This window comes from Uloborus diversus, chromosome 3 (genome assembly GCF_026930045.1).
Source record: "Uloborus diversus isolate 005 chromosome 3, Udiv.v.3.1, whole genome shotgun sequence".
Taxonomy (NCBI): domain Eukaryota; kingdom Metazoa; phylum Arthropoda; class Arachnida; order Araneae; family Uloboridae; genus Uloborus; species Uloborus diversus.
This window is the reverse complement of record NC_072733.1, coordinates 97259927-97280748: the sequence shown is the minus strand read 5'-3', so window position 1 is coordinate 97280748 and position 20822 is coordinate 97259927. Positions and strand designations below refer to the sequence as shown.

The window sequence follows — 20822 nt, the reverse complement described above, 5'->3', positions numbered from 1 at the left end:
TTGTAAGGCAAGGCGTAAATTTAAGTATTTGGTACGGATTCATAAAAGAGAGTTGGCGCAAAGACTGGCAGATAACATAAACAGGAATCCCAAGAGGTTTTTTGCATACGCTAATTCGGGGAAAGTTCGAAATAGTCATATTGGGCCACTGGTTGATGAGCACGGAATTTTAATTCAGGATGATAGTGATATTGCTAATGTTCTTAATAACTTTTTTCGAGTGTTTTTAACGATAACTGTATCTCAACAGTTGACACCAACAAGACACAAGCTATAGTACAGCTTGAGGACTTTGTATTTTCCAGAGATGACGTTTTACTTCATTTGAAAAAAATTAAAGAGACTAAGGCTCCGGGACCTGATAATATTTATCCAAAAATTTTAGTTGAATGTGCGGAGGAATTAGCAGATATAATTGTAAATATTTTCAATGCTTCTTATAATTCGGGGACAGTGCCAGAGGACTGGAAGCTGGCTAACATTACACCGCTCTTCAAGAAAGGGTCTAAAGGGAGTGCGGGAAATTATAGACCTGTGAGTCTAACTTCGGTGGTTTGCAAAATTTTTGAAACATTGATGAAAATTAAGATAGTAAATTTTCTGGAGACTAATAATCTATTGACTAGTTTTCAGTACGGTTTCAGGAAAGGTAAATCTTGTGCAACTAATTTATTACATTTCTATGACAAAGTTACCATGGCTTTGGACAATAAGAAGCCTGTAGATGTTGTTTACATTGATTTTCAAAAAGCTTTCGATAAGGTACCGCATGTTGCTCTACTTAGCAAATTAGCTGATATAGGAATAGGAGGGAAAACTTTCACTTGGGTAAAAAATTGGCTGACCGGAAGGAAAGAAAGAGTAGTTGTAAGGGGAAATTATTCTAATTGGAGTGAGGTCTTAAGCGGGGTTCCTCAAGGATCAGTGTTAGGGCCTGTTTTGTTCATTGTCTTTATGAACGATATTCACAAAAATATTTCTGGGAACATGAATTGTTTTGCTGATGATGTCAAAGTTATGGGGACTGTAGAAAATGAAGAACAAGCAAATCAGCTGCAAGAGGATCTAGATCATATTACGGAGTGGGCTGATAAATGGGGTATGGCTGTTAATGTTGGGAAATGTCAAGTGCTACATTTAGGGCATGGAAATAAGTGTACAAGTTATTATTTGCAAGGTTCAGTCATTAGTCAGGCAGACAAAGTTACTGATCTGGGGGTCTTAATAAGTCAGGATGTAAAGTTTAGCCAACAGTGCAGCATTGCTAGCAACAAAGCCAATAAGATGCTTGGGTTTATCAATAGATCTATTTCAAATAAATCTAAAGAAGTTCTTCTGCCCTTATATAGAAGTTTGGTAAGACCCCATTTGGAGTATGCTGTTCAGTTTTGGTCTCCTTATCTTAAGAAAGACATTAATGTATTGGAAATGGTTCAAAGGCGGGCTACAAGGCTAATAAGTGGACTTTCCCACTTAAATTATGATTCCAGGCTTAGAAGGCTAAAAATGTACAGTCTTGAGCAAAGAAGAGACCGAGGGGACATAATTCAGCTGTTTAAATTTATTAAAACCAAAGATGTTACGGGGCTAAAGTTTAGCACTGAAAACAGGACAAGGGGTCATTGTTTTAAGCTATTTAAATCTCAGGCTAACATGGATATTAGGAAAAATTATTATTTTAGCAGGGTAGTGGAACCTTGGAACAGCTTACCGGAAGAGGTGGTAATGAGCAAAGGAGTAGACAGTTTTAAGAGGGCCATTGATCTTCACTGGGGATTGTAAATTGACTAGGACCAGTCTATCTGGGCCCAGAGCCTGTTGCTGGTCAACACTTTTGTACTTGTATTTTCATTAATTTTATAGCATTTATTTTCCTTAAATGTAACAAAACCTTCCCAACTTTCTTTAAATTCCTTTTACATGAAATATGATCAACTAGAAGGATGTCTCATGTTAAATTTTTTTTAATCATAAAAAGTATGGGTATTGTTTTTAGTTAAAACACTAATAATAATAGGGGAGATGAGAAAAAGATGGAAGAGCTGAAATAAACCACTTAGTTCTTTTTCCAGTTTTACCAGTAGAGGGTATATGTGTAGTTTCTTGCTTCTTATTTGTAGTTTATCTAGCTTTAACCTTTAGGCTTTTATTGAAAAATGTTTAATTTTATACCTTCAGCAACAGTTTTTAATCTATTTTTAGTTTTATTTCTCTACTCATGTAATTTGTAAAACAATCATAATACAATATCATAGTAATATTAGAGGCATGACGTATGCTTAGCTGCAATTTTTATTGCTTAATGTTTATACTCTATATTTGAGAGATCCTAGGTCTTCAGAACAATTAAATTGCAGAAACTCAAATCTTGCTGACACTATTTTCAAAGACATAGGTCAGAGGAGTGAGGTGAAGTCACTTGACATGAAGTAACCCAGATGAGTTCCCCCCCCCCCCTGCAATTCAAAAATATGGTTATATACACATTGGTCAAAAAATAACAATCCAATTTTATGAAAACACTGATGTATTTCTTTCTTTCACAAGTGTTTGAAGAAAGAGGAAAGAATAATCATCCTTCCTTGAAAATTGGGTGGTAAAACATATGAAGTGATGCATGAGCTGAACCAGCAAAAATATATAAAATAGTCAGCTACCTAACAAATCTTCCTCTCAACTTCATTGCTTGAGGTTACATCAAATCCCTTGTTAAAGTCGCATATCTGCATCAAATGCATAAAAAATTTGTGTAAGTAGCCAGTAGCATCACAACTGATCAACTAAAGAATGTGTTCCATTCTAAACTGGAAGGTTTGTCTGTGTTGGTTGACATGCCAGGTTAGCAGATGAACTTTATTAATTTAATATGTATGTTTCTTGTTCTATGCATGTATTCTTTTCCTTCATTAAACATGCTGATCATGAAAATGCATCATTATTTTTAGAACACCCTGTACACATTCAAAATTTATTTAAATTTTGGCCAAAAATGCATTGTATATTAATAACTTTCTGATATGTAGTTTTCATTATTCAATACTAGAGTAACACTTTTCTGTTTTGTTTCTCAATTTATGTATTTGATTGCTTTAGAACTTTTTTTAATTTTTAGTCACTCCAAATTCCTTGTTTTTTGGGTGGAATGGCTCGAGGATTACTTGGAAGAAACAGTCAATTACACATTAGGCAGAAAAGAAGAGATGCACTCCAAGAAGCTGATTTAGTGATTTTGGCAGGTAAGGAGATAAATTCATAAGTGGATTTTTGACGAGTAGAATTTAATACAAATACAAATGTGACGACCAGCAACAGGCTCTGGGCCCAGCTAGGCTGGTCCTAGTCAATTAATTAGACCCCAATGAAGATCAATGGCCCTCTTAAAGCTATCCACCCCCTTGCTCATTCAGGGGTCTGGCCAGAGGATATTTGGGTCCGTTAACGGACCCTTCACAAAAATCCGATCAACCAAAACGGACCTTTCACAAAATCCCGATCAAACAAAACGGACCTTTCACAAAATTCCGATCAAACAAAACGGACCCTTCACAAAATTCTGATAAACAAGATCAGATCTGTCAAATTGTTTATTGAAAGAGCAAATCTGAAAGCAAAATAACGCATATTTCTGTGTATAAACCGATAATTTTTGGAACCTTTTTTTAAGTCAAATTAGAGGGATCAGCTTATACAAAATCGGCCAATTTTGAAAAAAAAAAAAAAATCGGCACTCTTGCGATGCTCCTGCAAGCGATAAATAATTGCTACTGCCAAATAAACATAATGGTTGTTTGTTTTATCACAGCTAATTAGCAGAGGTGTTGTTGTAAACTTTTCTGAAAAGGCATTGGTAAGCACTTTTCTCCGCTCATGATTTAATAAACAATAATAATATATATCTGCGAAATGAACTTAGAACTGCAAAGGGATAGTAAGGGTGAGGAAAAAATATGATCGCTTCAGATAGGGTTACCAACTTCAAAATTATCACCACTTAGCGTCTGGAGTTGAACCTTTATAACTTGATTAGAAAATATTCTCATCATTTTGCCAGCTTGTCAATATTTACGTTTTTACGGTGCGGTGCGATGTTTAATTGTTATTTTGGGAGAAAATTATATGTGTTTTGATTTTTCGATGCTAACAAGGATGATTAACTTTAAATAAACTCTTTTAATTACCTTTTTTTTTCTTTAGATGTCTACATTTTGAAAAATCTTTTAACATCCGATATGATAATCATATTTTGTTCTTTTTTCAAGCTAACTACGCTTTATTAGGATTCAAATAAATGAAAAGTATCTTTATTTCTGTTAGAACTCTTATTTCAAGTTGTTAAAGCAAAATTCCATTTTCTGTTATGAGTCAAAAATTAAAATGCTGAATAGATGGTTTATTTTATTTATTTATTTATTTTTGGATCAACGGTGTCCACAGATATTAATGATATGTTTATCATGGGACTCTAAAATGCAATTTAAAAATGATTTTATCAAAAATATTTCTTTTACAAGCCGTTTTTATACTTTTGATGCCTTCACTTTGAGCATTGCGATCTCTTTGCATCTGCTGTAGGAATCCGATTTTTCGAATTTTTGATGATTATTACGCTTTGTTAAGAGGTAAACAATTGAAATATCTTTTTATTTTTGTTAAAATCGCGGATCTTATAAGTTTTAAACGAAATACTGTGCTTTTTAAGAGTGTCTTGGGTCAAAAAGTTGAATACTGAACCCTATTCTGAATTTTATTTTATTTATTTATATTTTTGTTACAATTATTTTAAATACTGCACAGAAATATTTCTAGTATAATTTAACGTAATGTACAATGGTAGATAAATATTGATACTTGAGAGAGCGATGCCCCCCCCCCCGCCAAATATCAGAAAAAACACTCCAGAATGATTTTTTCGACATAGAAGAGGAAAACACTCAACTTTAAGTTTAATTGATGCAGTTTGTGCCATCTTTGAATTCTAAAATTTCGTTTTAACAAAAAAAAATTTTTTTTTTTTTTTGACTTTTTCACAAAATTAACTCATTTTTCACAAAATTATTTGATTTTTCACAAAAAACGGACCCTGTGAAAAATCCTGGACAGACCCCTGTCATTACCGTCTCTTCCGGTAAGCTATTCCAAGTGCCCACGACCCTGCTAAAGTAGTAGTTTTTCCTGATTTCCAAGTTAGCCTGAGATTTAAATAGCTTAAAACAATGACCCCTTGTCCTGCTTTCCCCACAAAAATTTAATCCATTTACATCTTTCATTTTGATAAATTTAAATAACTGAATCATGATGCCAACGGTGGGATTCGAACCGTCGATCGCGTTATTACAAAGCGCGTGCATTTCATTTCTTCATGTGCATGCTTTTGGTCTACCAGTTTCTTTTCAATCTACAAAAAGGCATGAACAAACTAGCTGGCTGCAGTGAGCTAGTTTTTACATTTTTTACACAAAACCAGCCAAATTTTTTCATCTTTTTATAGCCTGGTCTGTAAGCCTGACAGTTGTATGTAGTGAGGGGTGCCCCAAACTTAAATTTTTTAGAGGGTGGAAATTCTCAGTTTGCCAAATGGCATCCAACATTTTGTGGAATGATAAATTACGGGTATGCACACATACCTACATCGAATCAAAAGTGACATTCAGACATTTAAAAATTGCAGTGTTGCAATTTGTCACCAAATTTGCCGAATTGTCAGACAAAATTTTCCAAATAAGAAATTTTTTAGAAGGTAACAGTGATTTCCTATCATTGGGCCTCTGTACATAGTATGGTGTACATATAGCTGGGGGTGTCAGATATTTTAAAAAGCACGATAGTGTACCCACTGAAGAATGACAAAAATCTTCATTAAACTCGGTGCATTGATAATAATCAGTACTTTCTCTAAGATCCTGCTTGCAAAATCAATATACCTTCAGAAAAATAGTGTAGGAAAAAGGGCACCTTTATGAAACTGCTTTTTAAAAATCTGAAAATTCACAAAAATAACTTTAAAAATCACTACTTCACATAATTCCAAGTTTAAAAAAAAGTATGTATTGCTGTACATGAAACAAAATTTACACCATAAATTGAATGTTTAACTGATTAATGTGACTTTGCGTCAGTATGACTTTTACATAGTATTTTAGCTCAATTATTTTATTATCATGTAAAAGTACACTGATATAGTTTTAACGCATTGTGTGTAATTGTGCTACAATTTTTTACCATTTGCTTTTGGTTTGTTATGTGTTAGATCATTTTCTGAAGCTTTTTTTTTGTGTGTGTGTTCCCCTTGTTTTAGTCCCCATAAGTCATGTTTTAAACATAAACTTACTGTTCTTCTTTAAATGGAATTTACCTGTGCAATTGTTTGCTATAGAATATTCCTTCTTACCTTCATGTTTATTATGTTTCCCTATTTTGGGGAATTTCTATACACTTAATATAAAGCTTTTTGAAAAAAAAAATGGTGATTAAAATTGCCACAATCAAAAATGTTGATAAAAAATATTTTAACAAAAAAAACCAAAAAAAAAAAAAAAAATCTTGATCTAGAATTTTATTAAAAATAGGTATTAAACTAAAACATTTTATTGTTCCTAATGCACATTTGGTTACATAAACACACTCCTAGATTACTTAAATCAAAAAATATATTTTAATAATATTTTAAGAGCATATCTCAGCTCTGATTAATTTACTTTAATCTAACTATTTAAAAAATGCATGCATGTCAAGTAATTTTTATGCTGTTCCAAAATGGCATACATGCCAGGTAATTTTTATGGTGTCCCAAAAATATGCCCAACATGATCCTTTATTTCTTTCATTTATGTGACTTATAATTATTTTAACTTTAACAAAATATTATGGTGCAAAGCAGCTTTTATGAGATGAAAGAAAGAATTCTTTTACAAAAACACATTTTTACACATAAACTTTATTGGAGTTATAACTGAAATTTAGTGGTTAATTTACTTGTTGCAAAATTGAATACTCAATACTCTGTGTGTGTGTTTTTCCAGTTGAAGAATTTATTTTTAGAGCTTTTGTTATGGTAAGGTAATAAGCTTGAAAATTTGGCGCTACAAATTTTAAAAACTTTTTCAAACTCTCAATTATTTTATAGCATATTTAGTTAAGTATAAATCGAACAAGAACAATGCTAAGCGGACAAAGTATTTGTAAAAGAGTTCCTTGCTCATATGCGAGTAGATACAGCAGACAACAATGTATTACAACTATAGTCAGTTTGATTGTAAGTTTTGGTCAGGTTTGCAAAAACTTAACTATAGTTTTGGTAAACCTGACTTGTCAGTGTGGTAATGCTGTGATTATGATCTGCGTAACCTTCAATGCTGCCACATTAGGTTTGTCCCAACTACAGTGAAATGCTTATTCATTTAAAAACCACAAACTTACAAAAGAAATAAAAACCGTTCAATTTCATTGTAGAGACTACTGTGAATATTAGTGTACCATGGGGTGCAAGATTAGAAGCACATAACTAGTTTGCTGATTCTTTTTCTTTGTAGTTAACAGTAAGATTTTTAATTATTTATTTCAATGTATACTTAGCAGTTGTATGTATATTTATTTTCCTTCCTTATTCAAAACCATTTGAGAAATCATTGATAAGTATTAATAGCTAATTGTGCCTGATGTATTAAAGATTTTGTCAACTTGTTCAGCTTTCTTTTACTCTCAAATATCATAAAAATGAGCTCAATGTAATGTGGTAATGATTACTTTTAAAATCATGCTTGATCTAAGTAATGATCATTGACTTGATACAAGTGTTACTTGTCTAAATCGTTTTAATTTCTTCAGAGTAACAAAAATGAAAGTATATAGATTGTATGAAAAGATTGACCTGTTTAAAACAGGAAAACAGATACTGATGTGTTAATGAAATACTGATATGTTTTTATTTTGTAGGTTCTGTTTGTGATTTTCGACTATCATATGGGAGTGTATTAAATCCTAAATCTAAAGTCATTGCCGTAAATCGAGATAAAGGACAACTTTACAAGGTATTCTACCTAATTTATTAAATTTCTCCTAAACATGGCATTACAAAGCTACACATTATAAAAAGTAACAAAATTGCTTTTATTTCTAGAATTTTACTTTTTTCTGTTTCCTTTTGAACATGTTTCATTTTTCAATTAAAAGTTTCTGATTAAAATTTAAATTATTTAAAAGTTAAAAATTGTCTTCTTTGTTTTCCGCAATGTAGATTATTTTAGTTTTTTATCTGAAACTTGGTCGCAGCGTACTGCATTGAGTGGCATTTTAGCCCCTCGAATCTCTTAATTCAAAGAAGGTGATGTAATTGATAAAAATACATTGGTGGGACTCTTCACTAAAACTTTTATTTTGCATAATTTCCTAAGATTTGGAAATTTTATATTTTGTAAATATTTGTAAGGTTTTCATCAAATGTTTTTGCAATTGAAACTGTCTATCAAGTTAATTAATTCGTCATAAGATTATTGAGTCTCAATTTATATCTATCAGTGCATTTGAAGGACTGTAAAACTTAGTGGCACCTACCATTTTTGTATTAGATTAAATAGTTGCCACTATTCAAGTTCAAACTCCCATATAAAAAATAAATCAACATATGACATACTTGATAGCAAATCAAGAACTAAATAACAATCTGCCAGACAGTCCAAACTGAATATCAAGTATCTGTCAAACTAAGTGTCTGAAATACTCGTAGAAAATAAAACATAATAAAATCTCACTCAAGTCAGTACTTTTACTTGTTGGTTCATCGAAATTATTTTATATGATACTAGCTGACCCAGCCACGCGTTGCTATGGCGAAGTAGTTGGATTAAAATATTCTTTTACTCATTATTTTGATAGAATCTAATTAATATTTTTAATAAAGCTTAAAATAGTATTGCCAATATTAAAAAATATGAGATTGATAATGGGCGTGTTAGGTTGAAATAAGTGCTTATTGAATTTAGTAAGTGCTAACTAAATTTTCTATAGTAAAAGCACTATACTTACGCTTAGTAAATTTTGCAAGTATGACTTCCATCAAAAATAAAAGCAAAATAGCATGAATGTGATTGTAAATTTTGAAACTGATTGTAAAATATTGGACCGTAGAAATTAAGCATTAACCAACATACACTTTTAGAATGTACACTACATTTTATTCATCTCAGGTTTCTCTATAGTTTGTAATCAACAACTTCTATACAAAATACATCAACTAAATTAAAATCATAGAAAAAATTAAATTTTATAAATGAGGTACATAACATTGACTTTGATCTATTGTTTGTATTATTTGAAAACTGAAAATTATCTAAGCACTAAGTTGTGCACAATATTCTTGCTTAACTTATCTTTTGCTAACACGAATAGGTATGATAATTTTCCTACTTGTGAGTGGATGATAGATAGTTGCCCATGAGAGAAGCATGTATGTTTCAAGTCCAAACCGAAAGTAGGCATTGTTTGGTCTTGAGATCTATTTATGATCTTTTCAAAAGCTAAACAAATCCGAAATTGAAGCCTTCCAAATGTGTTTGAAAATTATGACGCAATACATGGATTACGTGGTAGCACAAAAATTTCTCCTTTAAACTTTTCCTTCAAAATTGTTGATTTTGATGAAGAAACTTGTACCGTTGTGCCGTTTAAACTGTAAAAAAGAGTAATTGATGAACCAATTTTTAACTGGAAATCATTTAGTGGCATTCCTGAAATATCCAGAGAATTCAAAAATTCAGTTGGAATGTTTACGGCTTTGTTTTCATTGACAACTGTATAGCCTGGTTCAGCATCAACGGTCAGCACAATCTGATTATGAACTTTATTTTCAGCTGTCAGGTAATGGCTCATGTTGCACAATAATTGTAGCTAAGACATCATCGTTGCACTGTTTTTTCTAGTTGCAAATCAGTGTTTACTAAGTCGGTGACCAATCGGTCAGGTGATATCACACCATAATGACTAAATAACAGATTTGAAGTTGAAATGCATAAATCTTCAATCAACACTAAAGCTTCATTATACATCTTTGGTGTAAAATCTTGATTTGAACATCGGCGTGTTTGTTTAACTCTATGGAGTACATCTTCAAGCATAAAATTTATATAGTTTCCCCACAGAAATGATGATTGTGTTGAATAATACATCAAAATTATCTTAAACAGTTGACGAATACTGTTTCTCGTTATGCAAAACCTGCATTAGACAATACAACTCCCAATGATTGTGTTCTACCAATAATTGCAATTCGCCAAATGCATTGTGATATGTATTAAACACTCGACAATTAAAGGTCCGCAAATATTCCCGTCTTTTAGGGAATGTTTAACGAAAACAAATGCAAAAACAATTTTCACTTTGGATGGAGTTTTGATCCCAATGTCTAGGCTTTAATTTTTAATTGTGCCCGAGATTGATGAATGTTGTGTTCTTTATTTGAATGGCTTTCATGATTTTTTTTATTTTATTCAACACTATAAAAACAATTAAGAAACGTACTGAAAAATAATGGGCAGCGAATAAGCCCAATTTCTGACAGTAACGTATCTTGCAGAAAAATAGGAACGTATCCCATTAAAAGTTAGAAACTTTCCTAAAATTATCCTGAAGTGTTTCTGAAGAATTCCGAAACCTCTCCAATTCGAAACAATCATTTCTCTGAAACCTTTAGAGAGAACCGAAGTAAGATTAAAAGTAATAGCTTGTCACATTATTTGAATCAGCAAGAAAGTACCAAAAGCATTATCGCCACTGTAGCCACTGCTAAGATAAACTTGCAAACATGCGCAAAGTATTCCACTTGCTTGTTACTCTTGGAAAGTTACGGAATCCAGAGACTCACTTCTTCCCATTGGGAGTTACATCAATCTGGACGGACCACGACAACGGTGAAGTCAGTTCTTCACTAAAATTAACCTTCCTGAAATTATCCTGGAATCTTTTTCAAGAGTTCAGTACTATCCTTGGCTAAAATCCAGTGGTGTCGCTGGACCATCAGAAAAAACTTAGGTAAGTTGAATGCACACAAAGCTTGACACCTCTCAACTTTTCCAAGAAAGTTTAAACAATAATGCTGCAATCATGGCGAAATGTAAAACAGACTTTCAAGAAAGTATCGCAAGTCTAACTCGCCTGCGATTCCTGCAAAGCTACAGAATCCAAAGGCTCATTCACTCTCTATGTAGACTTTCAAGAAAGTACCGCAAGTCTAACTCTCCTGTGAGTCCTGCAAAGCTACAGAATCCAAAGGCTCATTCACTCTCTATGGGAGCTTTTAGACAATGCAAACGGAACGTAATTAATTTGAAGCCGATACACTTAATAAATGTGCTCAGTTTATCTTTAAACTGGGAACTAAAATATTTTTCGCAACAGCGAGAAGTCTGCATTCATGACGTCTGTAGCAATTCAGGAAACTTTTTGACGCAAATACTTGATTTCCAAATAAAACTGTTGATGACCTGTGAAAACCCAACATGTTAAACGGAAATAATCAGTGACATTTCGAGTTTTTTTACAGTGCATGTAAAATAGCATGGAACATTGGTAAATAATTTTATCTCTGAGAATCGGGCCAAACACATTAAGTTTTAGACAATGTAAAAATTTTAAAAAATCAGGTTTTTTTTGGTGGTTCAAGTGCTTTTTGTAGAAAATATCTTCGGTAAAATTTACTCGACTGTTTTCAAGATGTACTGCAAGATGCTGTACAGAATGGTCTCTCTTTCGTATTGTGGGGAAACTAAATTATGCCAGATAGCCTTCGTTGCTGCTTATATATCCACTTATCGCGTTATTTCGTCCATATCTCGCACCTCAATTGCGACCTAATAAGGACCATTAATAACGTATTTGACAAAGTATTTAGATTTCACGGAACTGCAAAACTCAACATTTATATGAGCCTCATACCTTTTTAAAAACAGTGGTGAGTATGGAACTACCCGCTACTTATCAATTTCAACTTGATTTGTAGAACTTGTCATTTACGTTGAAAAGTATGGCCTCAATACTCCCCCTTTCTCTGGTGACATTGTTGATAACCATCAATATCCGTAACATAATATTATTTGTAAATTTTAATTAACCTAAGAATAAATTTTTTGAGGATGGATCAAATTACAGCGCCATCTAGTAAGAATTTACAGAACCAAACAATCAATACACATTAATTATGTATAATAAACATTTTATTTGCAATGAAAAATTATAAAAACCATCCTATCTTTTAAGTTGGACCAAATTACAGATACCTATGAAATTTGATAAAAATCGGTTCAGTAGTTTCGGAGTTTACCTCAAACAAACATCGTGACACGAGATTTTTGTATATATAGATGTAACTAATTGTTTTAATTTCATGCACATTTAAAATAAAATTTTAAAACATTGATTTTATTTGTATTGTTAAATAAAAAAGAGCTTATAAAAATATTATTTGGCTTATTAATATTATAGAGCAAAATATGAATGAAAGCTTTGAATTTCTAAACTGATACATCTAAGTTCTTCATTTTGATAATAGTATTTTAGAAAATATTTTTTCTTTATTTTCTGTGTTATCAAGAAGTTCCTACCAAGAGTGATTTTAAACTGCTGTATTTCAGCTTTAGCTGGAAACTTAGATATACAGTTGAACCTCCATATATTGAACTTCCACATATCAAAATTATCTATATATCAAAGTCCCAGCAAATTTCCATATCCATTACATTGGAAAATTGTTTCTATATATCAAAAACAATTTCGAGACATTTGTACATTTTTTTCCACTTTAGACTGTTTGTCTCATGAAAAATGAAGGTTAGGGAAGAAAATTATGTTCACACTAAAGGTAGTTACGAAACTCAGGAGGAATCTGGGGTTGAGGGGTGTGTAGATAGATTGTTATTCTGTTATTTAGTTCTTAAATTCCCTCAAGTTTATTTCAAATCTTAGTTGCAACCAGTAATACAGTAAAATTCAATTTCAAGTTATCCGTATTGTCTGTTGATTACCATTCCTAGTCTTTTTAGCTTCAGTAAAAGTCATTCAAGTTAAGTAAATTGATTTTTTACTTTTCTCTTGATTATTTTGTCAAAACGGAAATCCCCTGATGTTGCCAATCAAGTTGAATTGCCAAAGAATGAAGATGTACGAAGGCGCAAAAATATGTCATTTCTGTTAAATTTAATCTTTCCGCAAGCAGAATTTCTGTATTATGAGAAATCGAAAAGCCATAATAAAAGTACTGAAACCTATAGAAAACTCACACAAAAACATGAAACGGTATTACAGGTAATGAAAATGAGCTTTAATTTTGATGTTTTAGGAGTTTTTATGATAAATTAAGATTGTTTCTATGTATCAAAATTTCTGTGTATCGAATTATTTTCTGTGCAATTTGCCTCTTCGATATATGGAGGTCCAACTGTTTTTGTTGCAAGCTGTAAGTCTTGTTTATTGCTTATTAAGAAAATTTAATTTGTATCATAATTATGTGCAGTTAATTTGATTACTTATATCAAATTTGATTACTTACATCAAATTAAATCAACATATTGTATTAAAATTGAACTTAATTAATTTAAATTTTAATGAAATTATTTAACAGTGCTTGTGATTTTTCTTTACATATCTAAAAGAATTCTGGTGTGTTTTGGAAGCCAACTATTGCTATTCAAGCAAGTGCTCCAGATTTCTTAATCAAACTTGCAGAAAACTTTTCTTACAATTCTATGCAAGATGATTGGCTTACTCAGCTAAGAACTAGAGATGAAAATGTTGAAAAGAAAAACAAGTAATGTCTCTGGTGTATTCATTAAAAACTCTATTTCTTAACTTCTTTTTGTGCTATTGCTGTTTTGAAACTAGTTTAGCTTCAAGTTGTTCTTGCAAGTCTGTTTTTCTTTAATTATATGTATTTTGTTTCAAATGTTATGAAGATACACAAGTTTGGAATTGTTGTAAGAAAAGAAAATTAAACTTGTGTTGTATGCAAAATTCAACTATCAATTTTTGTTTTGATTATGATTTTCTTTCTTCTTCTTTTTTTTTTTTTGAATAGTACCTTGGTTAATAATGTTGTAAGATTCCGGGCTGTTGTGCCGTGGTCTGAGTGTTGTTACTCCAAATGTTTCGGCTGCATCTGCGGCGGCCATCTTCAGTGTTCTCGTGGCCAAAGCTTCCAGGGAAGCAACTTGCTAGCAACTGATGCAGATATCAAAGTGTTGTCACTATTTATGTGAGAAGAGCTGGCTCTACCTTCGTTCTGGGCCAGGATTGGCTGATGAACGTTCGTCCTTGTTTCTGCTTGGCTGAAACTTGAGCTCCCTTCATTCAAGTTTCAGCCAACCAGAAACAAGGATGAGCAATCATCAGCGAATCCTGTCCCAGAACAAAGGGAGAGATTGCTCTTCCCATATAAATAGTGACAACACTTCAATATCTGCATCAGTTGCTAGGAAGTCGCTTCCCTGAAAGTTTCGACCACGCTAACACTGAAGATGGCCACCACAGATGCAGCCAAAACGTTTGGAGTAACAACACTCAGACCACAGCACAACAGCCGGAATCTTACAACATTATTGACACCGGCCGTGAAAGCCTTCATTTGGTTACTTGGTTTTTAAGTATACCTTTTAATTTTTACAAAAGTTATCAATGTGTTTATCTTTATGCTTGTACAACTAATTTTGATTCTTCTCAACTAGAGAAAAAGCTGCTGTTGCTGATTCTGAACACTTAAATCCTGTACATTTGCTGCATGAAGTAGAAGAAGCTTTGCCAGAAGATACAGTTTTAATTGCTGATGGAGGGGATTTTGTGGCAACAGCATCTTACATTTTAAGGTTTTATACTTTTGTCTTTTGGCAGTGTCTTTTTTAACAGGGATCATGTGTAATTTCAGTGCATTTTTATGTAACACCTTGTAATATCATTTGTTGCTGATGCTTCGTTCCTAAATTTTTTGCAATGTTAGTTGCTTAACTTTCACCCTTGTTTCTAAAATTAATGGTTTTGTAAGGACATGTTTCTTCGTCAGTTTGTTTATATATATTTGTAATCATATTATAAAAAATATATATGTATATTTGTAGGGAAAATAAGATAAATGCTCTTAAATTTTTGTGAAATTTTGTATCCTTTCTCATGAAAATAATATTTTTAGTTGTTGAAATTCTACATGTTGAACCATATATTTTCAGATTTTTTAAATCTAACTAAATGAATGACATTCTTTATCAATAACTTTGATCATCTAGGCCTCGAGGTCCTTTGAAGTGGCTAGATCCTGGGGCTTTTGGTACATTGGGTGTTGGTGCAGGATTTGCCTTGGGAGCAAAGTTATGCTATCCAGACTCCAATGTTGTCATTATCTATGGTGATGGTTCATGTGGCTATACAATAGTTGAATTTGACACTTTTATAAGGCACAAGGTAATGATTATTTTAAAAACTGTTTTGAATGCTCTCTAAATGTTTACATAAGAGGATTAATTGCAACATTTTGGTATTTTTTAAGTTACCTGTTACTGCTATTGTCGGAAATGATGCATGTTGGACTCAGATTGCTAGAGAACAAGTTCCAATGTTTCAAAGTGATGTTGGCTGTAATTTGAGTGTAAGTAGATCTTAGAAACTTATTTCAAAATGTATTACGTATATTTTGATTAATTTATGCCTGAACTGCCTTATATTTTTTTGTAACTGTAAACAATGTTTTTTCGTTCGAAATTTAAATATAGTCCAAAAAATATTGAACATTATTGTCCATACTATCAGCTTTACTGCATTATTTGTTTACATAAACATTTCTAGATAGTTAAATTTTCCTCCTGTCCATTAAAATTGTAAATATGCATTCATGGCTCTCTGGAATAGTCCTGGAGTCAGCTACAAATTTGATCAATTATTTCCTCTAATGATAATTGGTGAGAGGCATCAAGGAATGGTATCAAAACGCCTCATCAAGTCAGCTGCTTGTCCATGGGTGGTATGAGCCTCCCAATCATGGCAGCCTCCCAATCATGCAAAAAAAAATTTTAAAGTCAGTCATTTCCTTCCATCTGAAACTCTGTCAAGTTATATGTAAGACAATATCTTGAAGGGAAAAAAAAGTCAACTGACATAACAAAGTGGGTTATAGGTCAGCTGGTAGGTCAAACATGTAAAAAAAGAAAAAAAAATGATTTCCTCTCTGCTAAAATTTAGCCTGATGACAGCTTATGTGCAACTGTGAATCACTACATAAGTCAGCTGGCTGTACCCCAGTGCCCCCCTCGGAACACTGATGTGAATTCACGCCCTCCCTTCCCGTACCCTAAAATAATCGGAATTAGAAACAAAGGCTGATTATTATATGAACAGGTGGATAAGTTTGTGCATAGAATTTAGTATTACAACAGCAAAATGCAGTTACCATAAGATTTCCTCCAAAATCAGTGAAGTAGAATTGTCGGATACTTCATGATGAAGACTGAACAAAATTCCTTTGCCTGGAAAACAAGTAATATTCTAATCGCCTTTTCCTTCCTTCCAACATTTTAAATTCAAGGACCAGATTGCAAAGTTTTGGATGCAAGGCAGGCCAACAATCCAGCAATATTTCAATTGAGATGGTCTACAGATTGGTAAATCCAGAAATCCAAACCTGGCAGCATTGTGAAGGTTACGCAGATTCTAATCACAGCATTACGACTCTGCCAGGTTTGGTGATTTCCAACTATAGTTCAGCAGTTATCAACATGGGGGCATAGTAGAGTTTGAAAGGAGGCATGAATGTTTAAAAAAGCAAAATAAAAAAGGAAAGCATTTTGCTCACATTTGTGATAACCTGAAAATATTTTTGACGCTATCACCTGTTTCTGAGATTTTTAGAACAGGTTTATTACACACTAAGGTGCTCCACCCCTGCTCGTTTCGCTTGCCAGCCCCCGTTTGTCATTTGCGGTGGTTCAATGACGCCTGCGGCAGGTGACATTTGATATTTTAATACTTCTCAGTGTGTCAGGACATCCTCAGGACTAGATGTCCAGGCTCTTTAGGTTTAGAGTGATGAGACGGGGAAAAACCGCCTTCCCCTGGATGTTCTGTATCCAACAGTACCAGTATTGACCAGGTAGACATTTCCAGTTGGGAGGAGATAGGGTTGCAACACACACAGGTAGACCCGCACAGGTTTAATACTATGGTATCCTCATTTATTTAAATTTTCAGTATTAGCATACATTAAGTCAAAATATAGAGCAAGGCATTGAAAGTCACCTCAGGTGTTACAATTACTTAAAAACTTTCCCAGGACAAACAGTGGCAGCCCTCCCATTAATATTATGAAAGTGACTGTAAATGCTAACCTCACCGGATCCTGGATTACCTCAAATTAATTTGTTTAGTTTTTTGGTTCTTTAATTGCTGCTGTTAGGGGGGGGGGAGTTGTTTTGTGGGGTACATCATTAATACATCATTTTGTATTAGTATATCATTTTGATGCCTGTTTTGTACATCTTGAATGAAGACCACGAAATAAAAGATGCATCATTTATTATGTACTTTGAAATCATCCAAAGGAAATGGCAGACTTTGGCTAAGCATTTAATGAAGCTAAAACAACATTCAAGTATCAAAGCACAATCTCTTATGCCACACCACATGTGAGGCACACGTGTCTTATACCAAGACCAATGCCTTCCAAGCAAGAGCCGCCGTGATCCCAGCTACGGCACACCCTTGTGGTCCGCCAATCACCGAGAGGCGCAAGTGCATACATCATCTTTGCCGGAGCACTCCAATGACGTAATGCACCTCTGTTAGGAGGGATGCGCACATCGCTTTCCCCTCGGCAATCGGCGGAAACGGTGCATTCTGCGACTGCGGGAGAACTTACTTATCTTTGCGTAACAATGCCCCCCCCCCCCTCCTGCACTCACCGAATGCTTGCATTTAAAAATACAAAAATTTCACTTGAAAAATCCATTATATGTTTACAAAATAAATCTTACCCATATGCAATACATTTCACAAATAACACAAAGTAGTCCATGTGACATATGAAATAAAACAATTTACATTGCAAAGACAATTTTCACAAATTTCAAAAGTGCATCTTTTGTCAAAAGTTTAGTGAATATATCTACGAAGGTATAAAATTTCTTCTTGTAACTTCTTTTTTTAAGGCATTGAACAGCTAATTTAAATAAATATTTTGATCAACAATTTGATGAGGAAAAAATCTATTTAAGAAGAAAAACTTTCCTTTGGGACTGTTTACAAGTTCTAAGCATGCTGATTGTAAGTGTAAACTTTTATGATCGTGGAATAGTTATGCATTGATCAATATTTTTAAAACGGCTTGTAAGAGGAATTTGTATTTAAGCCTTTCTCCAATATAATTTAAAAGTATAATAATAAGGCAGTCTATGGCTTTCAAAACTTTATCTTGACACTTTTTGAAAATTACTACCTTTAAAATGTCATTCAACTTTCTTTTGCCTTGTTTAGTCTTCCTTTATTTTATTGAATTTAAAAATTTAAAATTTGATTAAAACAATTGACATGCATAAAATTTTAAAATTATTTTGATTTAAATCTAAATAAATGTTTCTTCTTAGTTTTCAGATTACCATAAAGTTGTAGAAGCTTTTGGAGGCAAAGGAATTTGTCTATCAGGGACTGATAATGCCAATATAGTCTCCAAAATGAAAGATGCTTTTAAACTTTCTAAAGAAGGGCACAGTGTTCTCGTTAATTGTCTCATTGGCAAAACAGATTTTAGATCGGGTAGCATATCAGTGTAATGTACCTAAATTGAGCCCTTTTGAAAGGAATATTTCATTAATCATCTGTGTTATTTTGTACTATGTTGAGTTTTTTTGTTTTGTATGAAATCAAAATATTTTATTAAATTGTATTTTTACTATTAGTGTTCAGTTTTATTTTACAATGTTCTTATGACAAAATGCAATTTTTCACTGCATTCTTACTTCCTAATAATTAGTAATATAATAAGTTGAAAAAACTATTTGGGGACATCCTTTCATCACTTGCCTTTTCATCCATTGCTTATTCTTCAGCATTGTTAAATAAGTTTCTTGTAATGTCAAAACACGTGTTTGCATTTTTCACCACTATTTGTGTATTTTAAACTATTAAATTTTTGAACCATGGTGGACATTTCAATTATAAATTTTGATGTTATTCTTTATATTCAGTTAATTTTTTTATTTATTCTTAAAGACTTAGTTTCTCATCTAATGTTTTGAAACAATTTTTATTCATTACATTTAATTTTTGGAATTCAATTAGGTCATTTAAAATTTTAAAATGGGCCACTTGACTCCCAGAGAAGGAAAGGGGGCAATTTCCCCCCCCCCCATCAGAAACGCCCCCCCCCCCCCCCCTTTCCCCATCGGGAAAATTTTTTTTGTCCGAGAATCTGTTTGCCTTGGCGTTTATTGTGAATGAGAAACATTTTCTGGGATATGAACTCGAAAAAAATTAGTAGAAAAAAGTAGAAGTATCTTATATAAAAAAAAGGAAACAAAAAAAATCAATCCCCTTTGAGGCCACCTACCTTGCCACCCCCAATTTACCCCCAAGTCCGTATAACTTCATCCAGATGGTGACAAAATAAGGGATAGTTATTGCTACGGATGAAATGGTGTGTTTTCATCCTTGAAATTTGTTTGTTGACAAGCTGGTTTTGACACCTCAGTGTATCCACTTAGACTAAAAGAGCACCATCCCCATCCATGCCGAATGCAGTGGTAATTATCGGTCAGACCTAAGGTATTGTCATCTGGTTATTGGGTTCTGAGCCAAATACGTACTGAATGACAATAGCCAGGATGAGACGAGCTAAGGAGGGGGGGGGGGGAGGGCATTGCATAAAACATGCTTCAGAGATTTTTCCTTTTCTATTAAAGTCGCTGAACAGCTCTTCAGCATGTCAAGCTTGCAGACACTCATTAATGCGTTTTAAAGTACTTCTCTGTGTAAATAACTGCAATATTATCTTTTATTCTCACTCAGAAGTTGCAAGTAAGTTATTACTATAGTTATTTACAACTTATCTGATTATTGTTCGATTATTCTGGAACAAAACATATCAATGAGTAAACGATCCTTTCACCTCATACAAAGAAGTGTACTAAAGTAGATTTAATATTTTGATTTTTTAGTGTAATGATGTCTTGTCGGCAAATGCTAAACATAGGAAAAAAATTCTTTGGACTAATGTAATAAAAGCAAATAGATGTTTAACATTTTAAACATTTTTCTCAAAAACTTATATTGATCTTGTTAGTAGGCTGCATAATAGTTTTGCCGGGAATGAAGAAATGAGAACGATTTGCTAAACATTGGATTTGGCACAACTAAACAATTTTGGATTATTAAATGTCAGGTTGGTAATGCATCGGGTTTGGGTTCTTTTTGAGGAAAATGTCTGGGGGAGGGGGAGAGGCAAACCTTTTGGAAAAGGCAAAGTTATATAAATAAATAAATTATGTGTTCAAAGCAATTGAAAATATACATTTCATACAATTTCATTTTTTCAGATGTTATCATGTAGTCAAAACTCATGTTTCTAACTTAAAGTGAAGCCTGCAAAAAGCTGTACTTAGCCCAGACCCCTGTAACTATTTGATCGAACCATGTCTAATTCAAAAGTCAACATTGCTCCTTCAAGATCGATCAAACCAACTTACAGACTGGTACCAGACTCAGTCTTGTTTTTTTTCTTGCCAGCTATGTTCTATTTTTTTTAATATGCTTTTTTCAAGTGCTAACATAGTATAAAAAAGCAGTTCTGCGCAGTCGGAGTTGGACTG

The 20822-nt window shown here is 33.0% G+C and overlaps 1 protein-coding gene across 2 annotated transcripts in view; it reads left to right on the top strand.

Annotated features, from left to right (window-relative positions):
• LOC129218235 (2-hydroxyacyl-CoA lyase 2-like) overlaps window positions 1–18913 on the top strand; it is a 104499-nt gene extending 85586 nt beyond the window's left edge. For both annotated transcript variants that reach the window (XM_054852459.1, XM_054852460.1), the window contains exons 10-16: window positions 3113–3236; window positions 7933–8027; window positions 13638–13792; window positions 14706–14843; window positions 15258–15432; window positions 15518–15616; window positions 18603–18913. In XM_054852459.1, the coding sequence (XP_054708434.1) occupies window positions 3113–3236; window positions 7933–8027; window positions 13638–13792; window positions 14706–14843; window positions 15258–15432; window positions 15518–15616; window positions 18603–18788 (972 nt within the window). In that variant the 3' untranslated portion in view covers window positions 18789–18913. The remainder of the gene's footprint in view (window positions 1–3112; window positions 3237–7932; window positions 8028–13637; window positions 13793–14705; window positions 14844–15257; window positions 15433–15517; window positions 15617–18602) is intronic.
• The last annotated feature ends 1909 nt before the right edge of the window (window positions 18914–20822 follow it).